A 21,881-nucleotide genomic window follows, 5' to 3' on the forward strand; every position below is an offset into this window, starting at 1 on the left:
ATTGCCTATAAGGCCTCATCGGATTTGGTGACAAATAACAGGTCTCCTTCAAATGACATGTCAGAACCTTGTTTTTCACTTCTGGACAGAAGTAATTGCAGCAGTGCCACCTTTGTTGTCGAAGGACCATGCTTTAAAGCCTGTTTCCACAATGTCTATGGCTATATTAATATTGTGGTTACAAGCGTTGTCTCCTTCATGAAGGATGGCCATGGCTTCCTTCCTTTTTGCTTCTGACAAGTGTTCTAGGATGGGTGCCATCATGTGCCACATTTCCCTGTCATATCTAGCCGTAATTTTGATATTGTTGGCTGCCTTTCCCGTTGTCGCCCCAATGGCTAAGACTTTTTTGCTGCAGGCGTCTGTTTTGTGTTATCCGGCAGAACGGAGCACTTGGATGCTTGTGTGTTAGCTTTTCTCCCTGCCGCCCATGCAGACCCCCGAATCCGGCAAAGGGTGTGCCATGAGGCATTTGGATGTTGAGTCCAGTGCTATACACTTCTTCTTGAGCCTCCTTTTTAAAGCAGGTGCTGAAAATGTCTTCTTCATGATGAGATGGCCTTCCTCCTACACATGATCTAATATAGGAATGGAAACTATTGATTTCCTGCGCTTGTTGATCAGGTGAAATAAGAAGCAGTCCTTCTTATCTTCAGTGGGAGCAAGACAAAACTCTTCACAGGCTTTAGTGATCATTGTGTGTAACGCCCTCATCTCATCCAGGGTGGTGACTGTTTGGCTGGTTCCTGCAATATGACGTCCTTGGGGATGTCGACAGTATCCCAGTCGTCGCTGTACGATGCAAATATGCGTTGCGCCCTCATCCGTGTTTGACTGAAATAATTCACCTTCTTCTTGGTCCTTCATGGTGGGTGCTGTCTGGTGCCCACTTTGACACACAGGGGATTTTTATCGTGTTGGTGACCTTGACCTTGGTAGAGGTGGCTTTAATCTGGCCGACCTTGACCTTCACAGTGGTGATCTTGACTGTTGTCTGTGCAGTCTAGATGGTGGATTGGCTTCACTCTGCAGAATAGGTGGTGGTATTTGAATGGTCTGTGAACGTCAAGTTGATCCATCAGGGATTGTAATGATGTTAGCACATTGATGGATCACGGCTGATTTATAATCGGGCCTGGTATAGGCATTTGAATGGGTACTGGCAAAGGTATCTTTGGCCCCTGTGGCGGTGCCGCTTGCAGTGGTTGTGGCTGTTGTGCGATGGCGTTGCTGTGTTCTACTAATTGTGACGGAGTCTGTTCTACCAGTATCACTGATTCCTCTAAATCTGAAATCCTTGGGGAATCCCCTTGCTCAAAATCAGAGTTAATGTGATATTGTAATATCTGATCAGGTATTAACTGTATGTGATTCGTGATAGAGCTGGCAAAATTGGTTGTGGAGAGTGGAGCTGCTGTTTTTCTTAATGTTGCACCTTACTCTTATCCTGTGACTGACTGGTCTTGTCTGCTGATTTGTGGTTATCCAGCCGATGAATGGAGTTCAGGAGCTACCAGTGCTCTTAGTATTTTCAATACTATGGTCAACGACCGTTCTGCCGTCCAGTGATTTACCCCCACCGCATGCGTGGGCAATGCCTCTTTTGCCTTGGTTTTCCTTGCAATGCGTTCCTGTTTGCCCGTTGACTGTGTTTTGTTTCCATCCCCCATCGGCATGCTCGTCGACAGTCCCGTCACCTTCATTCCATAGGCACTCCCTGACGGATAAATGTCGTTGAGCCATGGCCCCTCTGTGGACGGGGTTGGCGCCTTGATTTTGCCCGCGAATGGTGAAAAAGGACACCATGTATGAGTGTGACTGTGTGGAATTGCATGGGCGCATGTGTGGAATTGTGATTATGTGGAAGTACACTGTGTGGGGGGGGGTTGGAGTGCATGTGTGAGGGGGTGGGAATATGTGTTGGTGTGCACATGTGTGGTTGTGCCTGAACACATTAAGAGCCGTCCAACATGTGTTGGTGTCGGTGGGGATATGACATACATTGCTGTGATTAGAAGGCAGGCACAGAGCTTCTCTGTCCAGCTTGTGTGCTCCCCTCTTTGGCAGAGTGGCCACCGTGGGGATGCATACAAATGCTGCTAAAATGGCAGAACAATGGGCTGGATTCAATAATATAATTGTATACTCATGTCGGCATTATCATAGCTTTCAGTTCCACGATTACCACTGCATTCAGTGCGGAAATGAAGTGCAGGACATAAGTGTCCCAGTGTGATGCAGGCCTACAACAATCCCTTCACTTATTATCTGCATCCATAAAAAATACTCTGCCATCCAGGCACATCTGTGTTTATGCCAATTTGAATGTATTCAGCGCTTTATTAATGCCATATCATATCATGTATTTGGACATTTGTTTCCCCCCCTGCCGGGGGCATAAATGCGCTGCCTGTCAGGATACAATCCCATAGTGGTGCAGCAGTTCTGAGGTCCACTAAATACCTATGTCTCAGTGTGGTGGCGTCTTCCACAGTGCACTATTATGTGCCTGTACACTCCTTTGCATAACTTTTCTCATGAGTATGCCCATGTCAGAACCTTCACACCATTCCACGAGGCCAGCATCCCATTTATTATCCAAAGGATACATGTTGTATTTCCTGTGCATAGATTGTCATATTAGTAAGTCGGTTCCATTGAACAGCTTGCACCAGGAATTTGATAGATGCTCAGACTTCTTCAACTTCTTCCCAAGATTGGCACTTCTTCATTGCAACACAGATCTCACCAAACTTCTTGGCCAGGGCCCTCCATTAACCTTATCCATACATTCTGTAGGAAGCCGTGTTTCTTGAATTAACCATCAGGTATCAGCATTGGCCCATTTTTTAGACAGTCTGGAAATAATCCACTTAAAATTAGGGGTGTAACTTCGGCTTCGAGTTTCAAGTAAGGGGCCGAAGCTGAATATCTGGCTTTCAGCCAAAATTCAGCCGAATACTTACTCGAAACAGAGGTTCGGTACACCCCTACTCACCACTTGTCAATCTTCTTCCCAAACGCAGGAGCATATGCTGACACTCTCGTGCACCCACTCATTGGGCCTCATTACGAGTCCGGTGGTAACCGAGCCGGAAAAACCGGCAGGTTACTACCGGACTCATATTACCATTCCGCCTCCGTGATTTCCGAAATCACTGGGGCATTACAACCCTGGAGACCCGGTAATTCCGGAGGCGGAATTCGGTAAATCCCCATTCCCATGGAGCCCAATAGGACTCCATGGGAATGGGGAAGTGGAAACACCGGCACCATCTTGTAATGGTGACGGTGTTTCCACGTCCGCCTGCAGGCGGGTGGTGTTAAACCCACCAGGTCAGACCTGGCGGGAATGACACCTCCCGCCTGCAGAACTCGAGATCAGTCGGTCAGGAAACAACGGTGGTGGCGGGTTTACCGCCACCATTATTTCCGGACCGACTGACTCGTAATGAAGCCCATTGTCCATGATGCATACGAAAACAAATATCAATGTACAGAACCAGAGAAATAACGCTGCATCTGGATGCTGAAATTCCCTAGTCCAAAACTAGTTGGGCAATCAATATGGAGCGAATTTTCCTTTTTCTCATAGCTCCGTGAAATCCATTAAAAGTCTTGCGCCTACACTGAAAGCTTGAGCAAACACGTTGCGTTCCAATGTTGTGCATGTATAGGACCTTTCCTCTAGCAAGGCGATAACTCTGACAATGAGAACTACTGCATGAGAATGGTGCCGCATTCTCTCAACGGCTCCCGAGGAACGCACAAAATAATGTTGCCCATTTCACATCTCTCTTCATTCATTCAATTACATTTTATCTTTTTCATTTCACCTCACCATCTTGTCACCGCAAACTTCCAGGCAGAGATGATATTAAACGGATCGGGCAGCATCCTGTCTCTTACATGGCTCTACAAGCAGGACTGCATGTCACTTCGGCGGCCCACCCTTGGTTGCACTCAGCATTGTCTCCTTTTCACGTCACTGCATTTCCCCTCCAGAAGGGACATTGCTAGGAACATTTTCCTCCAAAATCCATCCACAGCGCTGTGCTTGCAGCACTTCGCTTTACAAAGGAAGGCCATGAGGCCTGAGCAGGGCCAGTTAATGGGCACTAAATGTCCAAAAATGCAGGGCTCTCGCTGCAATAACAGCGTTTTGGCCATGCACCGGTGTGTGCACTGAGGCCTCGTTTCCGCAATATCCGTGTCTCTGTGGCCCTCTAAGCACAGATATCAACAGGATTGTAAGACAAGAGCAGCGCAGCCCTTCCTTACAGGCCATCATCATCTGGGGGGCCATCTCCTCACAGCTCCTCATCTCATCAAGACGGTTCCTTATTTCATCCTCTCACTAGGGGTCTGAATTTCCTCAACTAGTCGCCAATTCGTAGTGTCTGTGTTCACCAGATGGAGGTATGCAGAACTATTTTCCAACGGATCAGCAATATGCCTCTGGACTGCATTTCATTATTCCCTCCAGACCAGAATCATCTATATCCTGGACAATGCCCACACCTCTTTGCCATTTCCCTCCAACCTTCTCTCTCCTTCCCTAAGGCACGCAAACTTGGTTTTGTTTTTGAAAGTGCTCTCATTCATCACCCATTTATTATTTCTACCTCCAGGAGTGTAACCTGCTTAATACCTGGAATATCTGCCCCTCTTCTCAACTACAATTTTGCCCACTCATACTAACTCTGGTGCTCAGTCGCCTTGACTGCTGTGATGACCTTCTTGAGTGCCTCTTCCACTCTCGCCTCCCTGCTTGGCAAAATACTCAACTTTGCCCTTCTCCCAGTTCCCTACACCCCATCCATGCTGTTATGCTCCTGAGAAACTGATCCCCCTTCGGATTGCTACTGCTTGTCTTCATATCCATTCATGGGTCTGAAACTCCTTTCCTGGCTGACACTACCTCCTGATACTCTGCTCCACGCAACCTTTGCTAAACAGCCTCCTAATCCCCCCTCACACCCTGCACACCATCTTGCTTTTTCGCCTTCTCCCTAGCTGTCCCTCACCCTTGGAACACACTTCTTCAAAACCTCCACTACGATCCACTCCATTAAATCTACACTGGAGCGCTTCCTTCCCAGAATCCTCAATTTCCCCTCCACAACACTCCACCCCCCTATCCATAGCTGCACTGTACATAGGATTATGTACATAGCCAGTACACTTAGATTGTTGTGTGTCTTGTTCCGTTCCCTGGTTTCTCTATCATGTATTCCCCAACATCAACAGTTCAGTTGCTCATTACCTTTCACCTGATGCAGGACTGCCACGAATACTGTTTTTTTCGAATGGATTGAGTCCTCCCACGTATTCCTCATCTGATGATGATTCGTTATCTCCAGCTTTGGAAAAAAAAAATTCTGGGCGCTGTGCTCGAGGTTGTGGCGTTGATTGTCCCTCGACGGACTCCGTACTCTGTTGATGTCACCGATGGTATAAATAGCTGGAGCCGCGCCCGTTGCTTCAGTTCCGTTTTTCCGATCGCTTCGCAATCGAGAATGGCACGCTTGAGATTTTCTGTGAAGAAAATGTCATCTTCGACTCCTTCGACACCCAAGACTGGGTTCAAGAAGTGCGTAGACTGTGGATCAAAAATGTCGATCACGGATCCTCACCGGGTTTGTCTCTGGTGTCTCGGTTCCAGTCACCAGACCGACGACTGTGGTTCCTGCCAATCCATGACCGAGAAAGCTCTTCGTGAGAGGAGAGGTAAACTGTCGGTGGGGAGGGAAGCCTCTAAGAAGGCTACGTCCAAAAAACATAAGAAAGCAACTGATTCAAAGGAATCAGATCGCCATAGGCACTCCAAGAGATCTCGATCTTGGAGTAGATCAAGACACTCTTCTTCCTCGACCAAAAAAATGAAGGAGACGTAGATCTCCCTCATCATCATCATCATCATCTTCAGAGTCGACCGAAGAAATTCGATGTCTGACAAAATCGGATTCTCCCAAAAAATGGGAAGAATTTCGTAAAAAGATGGAGGTATTCGAGAATGCGGCCCGACCCCCTCGAATGAACCTCAGAAAAGCCATACCCCTAAAGTCGCTCCATTGGACGACAAAGGGAAGTCCAAGACTACCATGGTAAAAACCGGTAGTGTCGAGGATACTCGAAAAACTCGAGTCAACGCCAAGTCGTTGAGGACTCTGCGAGAGTCGAGCACCTCTCCAGTGCCATATAAAAAACATACGTCGTCGAAGGCCTCGACGATTTCATCGATGGCGTCGATCGTTTCGGCATCGAAACCAAAAACAACCTTGACGCCTGTGTCAAAGTCATCTTCGAAGTCATCGAAGATTCCTTCGACAACTTCAAAGGATTTCTCTATTCCTTCGACGCATATGGTAAAGGAAGAAAGAAGATTCACTCAGTTGCCCAGATCAGACTTTTTTTAAGTCCATGTCCTCAATTTATGAGGAATCTGGCTCAGAGGAAAACGAAGTTACTCCTTTTGGAGTTTCATATGACACAAAGCAAGTTCCTGAGGACCTCGTTGATCAAGAATCTAAAATGAGAGACCTGAGTGACACTCTACATTCTGCCAGTGGAATTGACACCTCCCCAGAATTAGAGTTTGCCAGACCTATTCCTGCAGAGCATGCAGACGCTGGGTACAGGAGTCTTATGACCAGAGTAATTGAGTATATGGGTTGGGGTAACACTTCACCCGTTTTTGAACAGGATGACATGATTGATATAATTGTCAGAGGTCCTCAAAAAGATCCAGTTCTCCCCTTTTACAGGGCTCTTCAGAGGACGGTGGAGAAAAACTGGGAAAAGCCTGAGAGCATTACTGCTGCAGATAGTAATTTTCCCAAGAAATACAGACCAGCTGGTACGGATCCCGAATACTTAAACAAGCATCCGACTCCAGAAAGTCTAGTCATTCAGGCAGCATCCACATCAAAGCAAACTGCATATTCCACTATCCCTCCAGATAGAGAGGATAAAAAAGTTGATGCCTGGGCACGTAAAGTTTTCACGTCAGGCAGTATGGCCCTTAAATCGACATATGTCACCTGTACCCTGGCCAGGTTTACCCATACCCTGTGGGACAGTATTTCAGCGGCGGCTGATCATATTCCGGAAGTCGAGGAAAGGGAAGGCTTCCTGAATATAGTCAAAGACGGGAAGGAGGCAATGGGGGAATGTCTCCAGTCTGGACTGGATACTGCTGATAGCATCAGCAGATCCATGGCTGCAAGCATTGTGCTACGCAGATTTGCGTGGTTGAGGAAGTCAGGGTTTGCACCAGACGTGCAAGCCAGACTCCTTAACATGCCCTTTGATGGCTCGAGGCTGTTTGGCAGCAAGGCTGATGAAAGCCTAGAAAAACTTCAGACCTCAAAAGCGGCAGCTAAATCGCTTCGCGCCTCAATCCGCCAGCCTCTAAAACCCTATTCCAGCTCATCTTCCTGGAGGGGTCGTTCTTTTCGTTACTACTCCTCATTTAGTAGAGGAAGAGGACAGGCTTCTCAAAGGGGCAAAAGAAACTTCCCTCGTGGAGCACGAGGAAGAGGTGCAAAATCAGCCTCAGGAGCGGCATCTGTACCCTCAATCACTCCTGCAGCCGCCTCCAAATCCCTCCGAGACCTTGTTGCACAAAACACCAGTGGGAGGCAGGATCTCTCAGCATCTGAAGGAATGGCGGGGAATTACCTCAGATGCTTGGGCACTGGAAACAGTAGCCCAAGGTTACTGTCTCCCCTTCCAAAAAAGGCCTCAGAATCATCCACCGGGAGTCAACTCTGTCAAAATTCCAGATCCACTCCTTTTACAGGAAATTTTAACCCTGCTAGAGAAAGGTGCCATAGAACAGGTACCTGTAGCGGAAAGGAACAGGGGTTGGTACTCCCCATACTTTCTCATTCCAAAAAAGGACGGAGGACTGAGACCCATCTTGGACTTGAGAAACTTGAACAAGTTCCTCAGGAAGGACAAGTTCAAGATGGTGACTCTTTCTCAGATCCTTCAGGCTCTCCAACTCCAAGATTGGTTGGTATCATTGGGCCTTCAGGATGCTTACTTTCATGTGCCAATCCATCCAAAGCACAGAAAGTACCTGAGGTTCGCGATTGGCAATTCTCATTATCAGTTTCGAGTTCTGCCATTCGGGTTGACCTCCGCCCCGAGGGTTTTCACCAAACTGTTGGCGGCTGTGGCAGCGAGTCTCAGGAGAGGAGGTATTCACATATATCCCTACCTGGACGTCTGGTTGATCAGAGCAAGTTCTCCAATACAAGCTCAGGAACATCTTTCGATCACCTGCCATTTTCTCCACAAATTGGGCTTCTCCCTCAATTTCAAGAAGTCCCATATGATACCATCCCAAAAACTCCAGTTTATCAGAGCAGTCTTGGATACTTCCTCGGGAAAAGCCTCACCTCCCGAAGTGAGAGCTCTCCACATCCAGCAGATGGTAACAAAGTTCCAGAATGCCCAACGTCTACCGGCCTTCAATTTTCTCAGGTTGCTCAGCCTCATGGCATCCTGCATTTTCCTGGTACCAGAGGCCAGGTTGAGAATGAGATCCCTTCAATGGGCACTCAGAACTCAGTCGTCCCAGTTCTCAGGGAATATGTCGGATCTTCTGCAAGTCCCAAGCGCAGTTGCTCAGGATCTTCTATGGTGGGCTTGCAACAACAACATTCTCAAGGGAGAATCTTTTTGGCAACCATGGCTGGAGATAACAGTAGTGACGGACGCCTCACTCACGGGGTGGGGAGCACACACCAACATCTGGCTATCAGCGGACGTTGGTCTTCATCGGAGTCCAAACTACACATCAACCTTTTGGAGCGGAGGGCAATCAGACTAGCGCTGAAGGCCTTTCTGCCCTCTGTACAGGGCAAGAATGTCCTGATAATGACGGACAAAACAGTGGCCATGTACTATCTCAACAAGAGAGGAGGTGTAGGGTCACTACCACTGTGCAGAGAGGCAATGCAGCTCTGGTTCTGGGCAATACGAGAGGGAATCTCTCTATCTGCAATTCACCTAGCCGGAGAGAAGAACACGGCGGCAGACGCTCTGATCAGGCAGAGCACAGTCTCCCACAAGTGGGAGCTAGCTCAGGAAGTCCTTCTGGAGATCTTCGCCCTTTGGGGAACCCCTCAAGTGGATCTGTTCGCCACCGAGATCAACCGGAAGTGCGATCAGTACTGCTCAAGGGAATTTCCTCAAAGAGGAGCTCTGGGAGACGCATTCGTAGTGGAGTGGAAGTTTCCACTACTGTATGCGGTTCCCCCAGTCCCCTTGTTTCCTCAAGTTATCAGGAGGTTGAGAAAGTTCAGGAAAACCATGATCCTAATTGCCCCGGATTGGGCCAGGAGGACGTGGTTCCCGGACCTTCTGGACAGGTCCATCTGTCCTCCAATACGTCTTCCGCAAAGAGAGGATCTTCTCTCGCAAGAGGAAGGTCGGGTTCTCCAACCAGACGTCAAGACACTCAACCTTCACGCATGATTTCTGAGAGGTTGAGATACAAGGATTGGGATCTTCCGGATGACGTAATAGAGATTTTGCTTTCGGCCAGTAGGCCAGCAACAAAATCTTTGTACTGGTGTTGTTGGAACACGTTCAGTAACTGGTGCAAAGATAAGGATGTGGAACCTTTTCAATGTGGCACCCCAATGGTGCTCTTTTCTTTTACATTTAGCTAATCTGGGGCTCCAGATAGGAACAATCAAAGGATACCTTGCTGCGCTGTCCATTTTCAAGTGCACCTCGGAAGAGGTTTCATATTTCAAAATACCATTAATAATTCAATTCTTAAAAGGGCTTACTAACGTATACCCTCCAGTACCTTTTCATGTCCCAACTTGGGATTTAAATTTAGTACTAAAATTCTTGACTTTTGAGCCGCTGCACTCCTGTCCATTGAGGCTTTTAACACTAAAAACAGTCCTTCTTGTGGCTCTATCATCAGCCCGCAGGGTACGTGAAGTTCAGGCTCTCTCATGCAAATCACCATATACTATTTTTTATAAGGATAAGGTAGTCCTTAAAGTTAAACCTTCCTTTTTACCAAAGGTAGTTTCGGACTTCCATTTGTCACAAAAAATAATACTACCAACATTTTATCCTCCTCTTCATTTGGGCAAGGAAGAGGAGAGACTGCATAGACTAGATCCCAAGAGGGCTCTTAGTTTTTACATATCGAGGATGTCTAAATTACGACAAGATGACCAATTGTTTGTGGGTTATACTGGTCATAAACTGGGCTTATCAGTAACAAAACAGACCATATACGTCCGGATCATTTTGGCCATAATTGAATGTTACAGATTGGCGGGAAAAGACCCACCAGATGGGCTTCGAGCTCATTCTACAAGGGGAATGGCTACTTCTACGGCTCTAAAGAGGGGAGTCCTGGCAGCAGATATTTGTGCAGCTGCAACTTGGAAAACAATGCATACTTTTATCAAGCATTACTGCTTGGATACTGCCTCCTCCAATGAGGGGTTATTTTCCAAAGCAGTTCTGCATTCTGTACATGAAAACTGTAATTAGTACTCCCACCTCCAAAATTGCCACTGCTATGGGAGTCTATCATAAGATGAGGAATATGTGGGAGGACACAATCCATTCGAAGAACAAGTTACTTACCAACTGTAACGTTCTTCCGACTGGATGTTCCTCCCACGTATTCCTCATCGACCCTCCCATCCTACCCCACAGTACAGTTTACGTTTTCTTACACTTTACTCTCACGAAGAGTGCATCAGTTATGGGGCATGCCTGGGTGTTCCTCCTATATGTTTCATTGAAAAAACAGAACTGAAGCAACGAGCGCGGTGCGAGCTATTTATACCATCGGTGACGTTGACAGAGAACGGAGTCCATCGAGGGACAATCAACGCTACGACCTCGAGCACTGCGCCCTCTGGCGAGAGAATTTTTTTTTCGAAGCAGCGAAGCTGGAGATAACGAATTATCATAACATGAGGAATACGTGGGAGGAACAGCCAGTCGAAAGAACGTTACAGTTGGTAAGTAACTTGTTCTTCTATTGTAGACGTGTTTGGTTGAAGTACCCTGCTCTCTCAAATTCAAATATAATACTGTAAAAAACGGAATATTGTTAATGGTATTTATCGGTATTGCAGTGGCCCTCTTAAACTGGAATAACATGCAATATGTGGTTGCAATACCTTTTCCTATATGTATAAGTCTGATTTGACTCTCTGCTTCATTGAATAGGTCAAGGGTTTATGAAAAGAAAAAGCAAGGAAGAAGTGCCAGAAAAATATGCCGAAAGAAATATTACTCGAAAATATTCCTCAGGCAAAGTTAAAGTAAAGATGATCCAGAAATGTGACAAGGGTACCAGCTATAAACGTCATCTGTGGCCGGAAAGTAAACAAAAAGTAGGAGTGGAATCTCCTCAGTGTGAAACTGTGCTTTCCAGCAAAACACATTCAAACTCACATCAAGGAGCCCATAATGTTGGAAGATTAATTGACCCTAATGAGTATGCTAGCAGCTTGTGGAATGCACAGACCGTAGTTGCTCCAGCCAATGTTATTGTGCACCAAAGAGCGCAAAAAGACTTGTGCTCTAAAGAGAGGTATTTTCATTGTACAGAGTGTAACAAAAGCTTCATTCAGAAAGTTCATCTCATTCGCCATCAGAGAACACATTCTGGAGAGAGACCGTTTCATTGCACTGAATGTGAGAAAAGCTTCAGTCAAAAACACCATCTTCTGGGACACTTGAGAACACATTCTGGAGAGAAGCCTTTTCAGTGTACAAAATGTATGAAAAGCTTCAGTTGGAAGGAAGGCCTTTACAGGCATCAGAGAACACACCTGTTCCAGAAATTCAGCCACACGTAAATACATCTACCATACAAGACCAAATCATGTGTGGACCTTAAGCAGATACACATGATAACAATGCAATGCTAGAAAAAACGTATGGTCAATTTGGAATGGACAAATGCCTCCAAATCGTTGCAGGTGTGAACAGGATGCAATATTGTACATATAGGGTGCTGTTGTGTAAATAGTTTTATTAAGAGCATGTTTACATATTGAGTGCCCCCTTAGTGCTGGGTCACATGGTTGAATGAGAACTGCTAAACTCCTTTTTGTGACCCATGGATTTTCCATCCTATGGAAGCATGTGGAATTTGGTACTTTAGCAGGGTTAATGCTGGTTTATAGTCATAATGTCGAATACAATAATGTCGACATCCCATACATATAATGGAGAAAGTCAATTTTCCGAAAAAAAAATGTCGACAAAAAATGATCAATTAACGTAGGCAATAACACGAACTAAATAAACATAACACAACTAGCGTTTATTATTGGGGGGGTTCCCCCCCAACCCCCAACCTCACCCTACATCACGAACAATCCCAGCACCCCCTCCCCCTCGCCCGTAATCACCCACTTGTCTAACACACTAGAGAAAAGTAGGTTACGAAATAGTTAACACAATAGATGACATTCCTGAGTAAAGCACCTTGTTTTGGTAGCAGGAAACCAGTAACGGCTGTGGAAAACCGTCATTACCTGACAGAGCATCTCGTGAGAGCGTACTTCAGGCAATAGATTAAAATTCATTCATACTCAGAACAGGAGAACAGGTAAGACACACGAACATTATAATAAAATAAAATGTACTATACAACACATAGTATAAAATAACACAAAAAATAATTTTATGTATCGTTTCAGGTGATAAAATGGAAAACAAAGTGGAATTCATAAGCAGTCAAAAAGGAGGAAAGCAGTTAATTTGGAATGGTTACATGTTCTATAGGGAACTTCAGAGAAAAGAACGGATTTACTGGCGCTGCGCGGAATATACAAAAAATAAATGTACAGCACGCGCAATAACAATCGGAACAGACGTACAAGGTAAACAAGAACACAATCATATGCCTGATCAGACTAATATAATCATCAAGAAAACCTTGACGGAACTAAAAAGAAAAGCAATTGAACATCAGGGGGAAGCTAGCGGATCTGTGCTCAGAGAAGTTTGTGGCCAGTTACTGACACATATAACAGCTCAGTTGCGGGCTGAAAAATTAATGCAGCGCACTATTAACCGAACAAAACATGCGAATGAAAACCTGCCACCACCACCAATATCCTTTGAAAATATAACAATTCCGGACATTTTTAGGGTTACTGCAAGAGGAGAGAATTTTTACTGTGGCACAATTGAAATGAACACTGACAAAATCTTAGTGTTCGCTACCGCAAATAACTTTGAGCATCTGAGTCGAAGCAAACAATGGCAGAGTGACGCAACTTTTAAAGTATGCCCTCACCCGTTTTTTCAGTTTTACACAGTACATGGGACAATAAATGACAAAATAATACCGCTAGTATACTTTTTGATACCAAAAAAAACAGAGGAAACATACAAAATCATATACAATAAAATTAAGGAAACAGCACCAGAATCGAAACCAGAGACAATAATCATGGATTACGAAACAGCTCAGATCAAGGGATTTTCTACCGTGTACAGAGAAACTAAAGTAAAAGGATGTTTTTTCATTTTACACAGAGTGTTTGGAGAAAGATACAAAAATTAGGTTTGCGATCAAAATATACAGAGGACAGTTGCTTTCAATTTAACATTAAGAAACTTTTTGCTTTAGCTTTTGTACCAGAAAATCATGTCATTACTTTTTCCGAACATTTAATAGAAAGTCAATACTATAAAAATCATGAGAATGAGTGTACAAATTTACTGGACTACTTTGAGAACACCTGGATAGGCCAATTAACGAGAAGTGGAAACAGACGCAGACCAAAAACCCAATAGAATTGTGGAACTGCTACCAGGCTACCATGGAAAACACACCAAGAACGAATAACGCATTAGAAGGCTGGCATAGCCGCATAAATAAAAATTTCAACACACAGCATCCAAATTTATGGCATTAGAGGAACAGCACCAGGAATTACGTATTTCACAAACAATATCATTGGCAAACCAAGCGCCGAAACGAAAAAAGTACAGAGATTATGACAATAAATTAATGCAAATAGTACACAAATTCAGCATGGAGAACAAGGAAAGTTACTTAGATTCACTGGCATTTAACTTAAAATGTTGAAAAACACTTACAGTTAATGGTCATCAAGATTCCTCGGTGAAAAAGGTGAAAACTCCAAGAAAATCCCATAAATCCTGGTGTAAAACGAAATTCCAGTGAACACAAAAAAGTGCTGATACCAGGCGAAAATCCACACCAGTAGAAAAAAAAAATATCCGAAGTCCAAGGAAATAATCCGTAAATCCAAATGATAAATTGCAATCCAAATGTCTGTTCCAAGAAAACACCATGATCCAGGAAAAAAACATAATAATCCGTAGGCGAAATCCACCGCTCGAATGTCTGTTCCAAGAAAACACCATGATCCAGGAAAAAAACATAATAATCCGTAGGTGAAATCCACCGCTCGAATGTCTGTTCCAAGAAAACACCATGATCCAGGAAAAAAACATAATAATCCGTAGGCGAAATCCACCGCTCGAAAAAAACAATAATCCAAAAAAAATGGAAGCATCCAAGAAGACATAGTCCGAGGCATCCAAGTAGACCCAGTACATCCGATGAAAAATGCAAGAAAAAATAATGAAAACAAGAAAAAATCCGAAAATACCGAGGACCGAACTAACGAAGACGCGACCGCAGGAGATGCTTATCGAGAGTGAGCTTGAGCTTTAAAAATGGCGCTTACGGTTACGTGGAAGTACGTACCGTGCGTAAGAAACCAAAACAAACATATGTTACTATTAATAGACATGCATTTTTAGCACACTAGCAGAATCAAATGGTCATTTAGTATATTACATGTTCAACTGAAATGTAAACTTAAGTTAAAGTTATTTATTTATTTACGTAGAAACATGCATCTAAAAGTTTTATTTAAAAACAATAATTATATTTAGAACTTTGTTTATTTTAGAAATAGGCTATAGTGAACTATTTACTATTTGGATAATATACTGTGTTAATAAAAAATGAAACTAACTTACCTGAGATGCGAGATGAGTGCTTTACTTATTATTAAATGTATGTTATTTTAGTAATTTCGAAAAATTAATGTCGAAAAAAAATAATGTCGACATTTTTGTACGTCAACATTATTATTTTCGACATTAATTTTTCGACATTTTGACTGTCGACATTATTGGTGTCGAAATTATGACTGCCCACCGTTAATGCTATATGAGTTAATGGTTAATAGGGGTTAATGCTACAAGATCTTTAGGGAATGGCTATATGTCTGTTGGTACCACAAAATCCACCATTCAAAAAGGTAAGACATTTCATGGTTGACGTGTCACAAAGGTGAACCTGTACAGAAATGAAAGAAAATGGTCAAAACGTTGACAATAAGAGAGTGGGCCTCATTACAAATCAGGCGGTCCGGAAATAACAGTGGCGGTAAACCCGCCGCCACCGTTGTTTCCGGACCGCCTGATCCCGACTCCTGCAGGCGGGAGGTGATGTTCCCGCCAGGTTTGACCTGGCGGGTTTAACACCGCCCGCCTGCAGGCGGCCGAGGAAACACCGGCAGCATTACGAGATGCTGCCAGTGTTTCCATGATCCCCATTCCCATTGAGTCCTATAGGACTCAATGGGAATGGGGATTAACACCATTCCGCCTTCATGATTCCCGGGAAACCGGGGTTGTAATTCCCCGGTAATTCCGGGAATCACAGAGGCGGAATGGTAATACGAGTCCGGCGGTAACCAGGCGGTTTTACCGCCGGACTCGTAATGAGGCCCATTGTCTGTTACTTAAATTGACAAGGAAAAAAGGCAGAAAATATTACAGAACTATATTGCACTAATGCAAATAGGTTGAAACTTTTTTTTTAAAAAAGGGAAACGGTGATCGTGTCAGTGACTTATGAGGAAAAGGGTCAGATTAATGTTGGGTATTAAATGACATGCATGAAACAAACGATAGCAAGTACTAGGCACTTTCTATCTCTCAAAACTCTTCTGCACACTCAAACAATGTGCTGACTACATACTGTAAATATGATAAACTATGTATAAATGTATTAGGTCTCTACTATGTAATTTATGAAAAATGTCCTACTTTCTTTCTGTCCAGCGCCCAGATACCTACGCGTTAGGCGCGCTTTACAAATGCCAAATAAATAAATAAAACTGTAAGAGAAAGACCAGAATCACTCTGACGGTCGCAGAGATCTGCCAGAGAGGATCGACGTGGGAAAGAACAGCTAACCTGTAAGTGTCGACATAATGAAGCAAGCCAAAAAATATGAACTAAAACATTCATTACAGAAGGAGGAAAAGATGCGGAGGTAAGAGTGATGAAACGAGAATCATACACAAAGAAACTTGAAAGGGTGAGTATTAAAATGTTTTAACAATTTAAAACGTGTGCATTGGAGTGAAAATGAGAAGAATCAATTGATTAATTGAACACACGTCTATTCTTTCTCATGCGGGACAAATGGGATTGACAGTGAACCACAAAGGCAACCTGTCACGCTCACCTGATTCCCACGGAGGCGCAAGTCTGGATTCGAGTGCTGATGCTTCTTCTATGGTGAAGCGCAGGACTCTGAAGATGGACAGGAAGGGGCCCCTCTACTCTGGCTTCTCTGGCTCGCAGGAATATTCCCCTGTGCGTGAAAAGGGAGTATTACCTACTGACGGAATAATGCTCAAGCCTCCCACTCCCTTCCAACCCTCCACGATACCCTTCCACGATTCCCTGTGAAGTCTCACCTTAGGGTCTGGAAGGATGAGTTCTCCATCCTGCTTCTGATGCAGGGGCGCGTTGAAACCCAGTTACTTCACTGGATTGAGGTTTGATGGGAGTTCAAAATAAGCTTGACTATTCAGGTAAGGCGCTGTAAGAGTTCTGTTGCAAGTTCAAAAGTTCAAGCTTAATAATAATGTTCATTGTCTTATTGCAGCAAGCGCTAATGCTTATGTCTTTTTCCCCTTAGGGGCCAGGATTCGGAATGCCGGAGATATGGCGCCGACCCGAAGTGAAACGTGCAGTTCCAGTGAATGGCAGGTAAGTTCTGGATGAGCGTTCAGGTAATGTCTTTGCATTGAGCTCATTCAATGTCTTTGTCTTTTTTCCCCATAGGGGCCAGGGTTCGGAATGCCGGAGATATGGCGCCGACCCGAAGTGAAACGTGCAGTTCCAGTAAATGACAGGTAAGTTCTGGATGAGCGTTCAGGTAATGTCTTTGCATTCGCTCATTCAATGTCTTTTGTCTTTTTTTCCCCATAGGGGCCGGGGTCCGGAATGCCCGGAAGCGGCAGGACCCGAAATTAAATGGGAATGACCCAACAGGCAAGTTGTAGAATGAAACTGAGCTTTTCCTATTCCCTTCCTTCTCTCACCTTGTTTTCTTGTCTTTTTCTCTCTAGGCTCTGGGAAGTGGGTGCGGATCCGGATGATCGCTGCTGAAGATGGAGGCTCCCAGGAAAGGTGAGTGAAATGCAGTGCTGCACCGATCGAAGCGAAATGCTTTTAAAATGATGTCTTCCCTTTCAGGATCGCTGGTGTGATGTCTCCGTGATGCAGCTTTAGCAGGTAAGGTCTTCTTTCTCTCCAATTCTCTCTTATCTCCCTTTGCAGGTGACCCAGGATGCTGACAGGCGTGGCTGAAGTCCAGATGCAGGAGCTGACATGGTGAGCGTCCAGCTGCGAGGAGCAGAACAACGCGAAGCGTGAGTTGCCGATCGTGCGTGGTTTAAATAGCTTTGGAAGAAGTTCCAGGTATGTATCCTTCCACCGATCAGGTATGTATCCTTCCCCGACCACACCCAGGCGGAAAGTAGTCCCTCGGGTAAAGTAGTTCCATTCAGGCCTCAAGAGGGACTGGATGCAGCAGCATGGTCTGCCTCAGGTAAGTGCATATTAAAACACTTGAACACATGTCTTGCTTTATGAGCCTGGCGCCTAAGGCGCCAGGACTGTGTCCAAAGGGCCCCAGCTTGGGCCCGCTGGCACTTCCCTGGGGGGAATGATGCCTGCCTCTGGGGATGCTGGGTCGGACCTGGCTCCTTGGAGGTAGGCATCATGACACAACCTATGTTGGAACACGAGTACAGCGAAAAATAGCGAGAGATTTCAAGATTTAAATGCCCTGAATACTGGGCACAAAAACGTTGCGGCAGATCACAACTAAGTGGTAAGAGGAAGTGTATACCAGTCTACGCATTCACACACCTAATCCAGCGAAAATAGCTGTGAAGAGAAACCTGAATGAAGTAAAGGAGACGGTGATTAAAAAGTAATACATGTTCTAGGACAACAGTTAAAAAAAAAACACTTAAACACACACAGATGTGCATTGCTGGAGTAAAGTCCATTAGGTAAAGGTTTAAACGTGCCATCTGCAAAACAAGTGTGGGACAGATTTAGCAATGGTGAAAGGGTAATAATCTTTGGTGCAGAAACAAACTGGAATGTACAGAAGCCACGAGAAATGACATGTGGATGGCACATAATGGGCATGACTGGAACCATTTTTAGTGAGTTACACTATACAGACATACTTGAACCATTTATCTTTTTCCTTCTACCAAACAAAGCCAAATGTACATATGACAAAGTATTTGTTTGCAAGCGGGAGAATTGAACCGAACACACCAGAAAAGAAATAACAGAAATTTGAAATCTTAGCTATGAACCGTGTAAAGAGTATATATCAAGATATTCACATAGATGGATTTTATTTTCCCTTTAAAAAAAGTGTATGGTGCCGGATACAAAAAAACAAGTATACAGGGATTGTATTCAAATGATGCACAGTTGCAGCATACTACACTCAAATTGGAAATCAGGGCAGAATTGCAGGTCTAATTCTATTGGACCTGTCGGCCACCTTCGATACAATAGACTATGACATTCTTTGGTTTAGGCTCTGGGAAATTGGCCGAACAGGATCTGCCCTGGACTGGTTCAAAATGATTTTGTCATCCAGGTATCAGTCTTCACCCGTTTTGCTGTGCCCATACCTTGGTCACTTGCGGTGTCCATCAGGGCTCAGCCCTTTCCCACCCTACTCTTTAATATTTATGTTCAGCCACTTGCCCTTCTGATTCACTCCCATGGTTTCCGTTTCCTTTCTTATGCTGATGAAATTTCTGTTTCGCCTCAATGGCAAATAGGCTGGTACTGCTGCTCACCTGCATGTTTGTCTGGAAGAAGTTAGCTCTTGGATGAGCAAAAACTGGCTAGAATTGAACGGGGAGAATACAGAAGTCCTGTTGGTGGGTCCCCCCAGAGTAGTCTACACTATGGGCCACTGATTTCTGGCTGCCCTCCTTAGGTCCCCTTCATGCCCCGGTGAAAGCATTAAAAACTCCTGGAAGGGGGGGCGTGGCCAGCGCGCGGACGATGCGGACGTGAGCCGAGTGAGCTCCCGCAAGCGCTGAAATAATCCTGCATTTTCATCCTGATTCCTGGGGATTTCGTGCGGCATAAACACTGCGACCGAGCCCATAAAGCTGTGGGCTCGGATTGACGGAGGTGGTGGCACCTACCTGCCCAGACGACAGAGAGAAATCCACATTTTGCTGAGGCCCGGCAGCGGAGCTACGCGACCAAGATGACCGCCGGTGTCTGAGGACGGACTTCCTCCGACTGATTGAGAGGCCCGAGACGACTTGACACGGCGGGGCACGGGACAGAACGTGAGGCGGACACCCAGGACCATCCTCTCTTCCTCCCCCGCGGAATCTGAGACTGTTCACCGGCTGAGCCCCGCTGACACCCGGAAGACGCCCGAACAGATCCGATCCGCGAGAGAAGTGGGGGGAGAAATAACTGCCCGTCTGAGGTCCCGGTGGTGTGCGGCTCCTACCTCCTGATTCGTATCCACTTTGGGACACCACGCCGCGACTACAACCGCATTAGAAGTAAGTGATCGAACCTTGCCAACAGGGTGCCCGCTGAGGACTGTACCGTACCAGCGGAAGGGGGACCACCACCTGCTTGGGTGAACAGCTAGAAGCGCCGGAGGTCCACGCGTATTGTGAAGGCCCACCAAAGGGTGCTGGGCCTCAAAGTACTCTCGCCATATAAGCCCCAGGCCCTAGCGGAGGAGGCTTTTGGAACTCACACACCCCCACTTGACTCGCTGCACGGCCACCATTCCACACATCTGGGGCGTACATACAATAATTCCCGCCCCATCGTAGCAGACACTCCACAACTCCCGAGAATATGGGGAAGGACAGACAGAAGAAACCATCTACACAGAGCAGCATGGACCAGTTTGCCGTCGCTGCTACCCCGGCCCCGGCGGACCCAGCAGCACGACCAAACTCCCCCATGGGAGATGACTCCCTCTCCTTACGGGACGTAATGGCAGCCATCGCCAACTCTCGCTCCTCCATGGAGACCAAAATAGACAGTATGGCGGCGGATGTCTCCTTCCTATGCCACAATCTGCAGAAGTTGACTTCCAGAACAGGAGAGGTGGAACACCGCATCTCCGAAGCAGAGGACAACATCGGCGGGATCAATCGTCAGCTTTCCCAAGCCTTAAATCGCCTGAAAGCCCTGGAATCGAGAGTGTATGATGGGGAGGGAAGGTCCCGCCGCAACAACGTTCGCATCCTGGGCCTGCCGGAGGGGGAAGAGGGACAATGCATGGAATTGTTCCTGGAACAGTGGCTCGTGGACATCTTCGAGCCCCAATCCTTCTCAAAATTCTTTTCGGTGGAGAGGGCTCATAGAATACCTTTGGGCAAACCGCTCCCGGGCTCTCCGCCCCGGACTATCATTGCTCGCTTGCTTAACTACCGCGACAGGGATGCCCTTCTGCAACTGGAGACTTAATAGTTACTACCTAGGGTTCCCAGAGCTGATAGATCGCCTAGACGAAATATCCGCGAATACTTCGAAATTAATGAAGAATAGGTAGACAACCCCGTGACAGTATGGGAGGCATATAAAACAGTGCTCAGGGTGAAATCCTCTCCTGGACGACACATAAAAGGAACACCCGGCTCCAAAAGATACTAGAGGCCGAGAAGGAAGTGAGCGACTGGGAGGCTAAACATATTTCCGATCCCACGTCTGAAACCCATCGTTCCCTCCAACGCGCCCAAGAGCGCCTTCGGAACAGAGCGATGGATGACGCTAAGCAGGCCCACTGGCAGGCTAAAGCGAGAGTATACGAACTAGGGGACAAAGCGGGCAAAATGCTCGCCTGGCTGCAGAAAAGAGACGATGGACAACGCCATGTCCGGGAAATAGTCACACCACAGGGCGACAGCTATCACTCAGACGTTGAGATTGCTGAGGCCTTCTCAATGTTCTACGCAGACTTGTACCGAGCCCCAGCCTCTCCACTAGACCCCTCCCTCTTAGACGGGCTATCATTGCCGACGCTCTCCGTGCAGCAGAGGGAACATTTGGACTCCGCCTTATCAGAGGCCGAGATTTCAGAGGCGCTATCTCAGCTCCAGCCGGGGAAGACACCGGGCCCAAACTGATTCCCCGTTGAAACCTGGCAAAAGCTAGGAGCAGACAAAATGGCGGCCCCCCTGCACAGAATGTTTCTTGCCACCCGGGAACAAGGGACTTTCCCACCAGACCTGTGTAAGGCGACCATCGTGGTCCTACCCAAACCTGACAAACCTCCACACAAATGTGCTTCCTATAGACCTATATCATTGATTAATGGAGAGGCCAAGGACCTCGCAAAGCTCCTAGCGAACCGATTACAACTGGTTGCATCCACCCTGATTCACCCGGACCAATGTGGATTCATGCCCCACAAATTGACCCGGATGAATCTATGCCGTCTCCATCTGGCAATGGAGAGATCTCCGATTATAATCGGACCTTTGGCCCTGCTGGCA

The 21,881-nt window shown here is 46.0% G+C and overlaps 2 protein-coding genes across 4 annotated transcripts in view; one reads left to right on the forward strand and one right to left on the reverse strand.

Moving 5' to 3' along the window:
• LOC138583263 (zinc finger protein 1 homolog) overlaps nt 1–14,999 on the forward strand; it is a 371,722-nt gene extending 356,723 nt beyond the window's left edge. For both annotated transcript variants that reach the window (XM_069655344.1, XM_069655345.1), the window contains one exon: nt 11,227–14,999. In XM_069655344.1, coding sequence (XP_069511445.1) covers nt 11,227–11,861 — 635 coding nt within the window. In that variant the 3' untranslated portion in view covers nt 11,862–14,999. The remainder of the gene's footprint in view (nt 1–11,226) is intronic.
• The window catches only part of LOC138583265 (uncharacterized), a 560,015-nt gene that overhangs the window by 101,008 nt on the left and 437,126 nt on the right, over nt 1–21,881 (reverse strand). The gene's annotated exons all lie outside the window — the stretch shown is intronic.

This window comes from Ambystoma mexicanum, chromosome 3q, assembly GCF_040938575.1.
Source record: "Ambystoma mexicanum isolate Mex_15411 chromosome 3q, UKY_AmexF1_1, whole genome shotgun sequence".
Lineage (NCBI taxonomy): Eukaryota > Metazoa > Chordata > Amphibia > Caudata > Ambystomatidae > Ambystoma > Ambystoma mexicanum.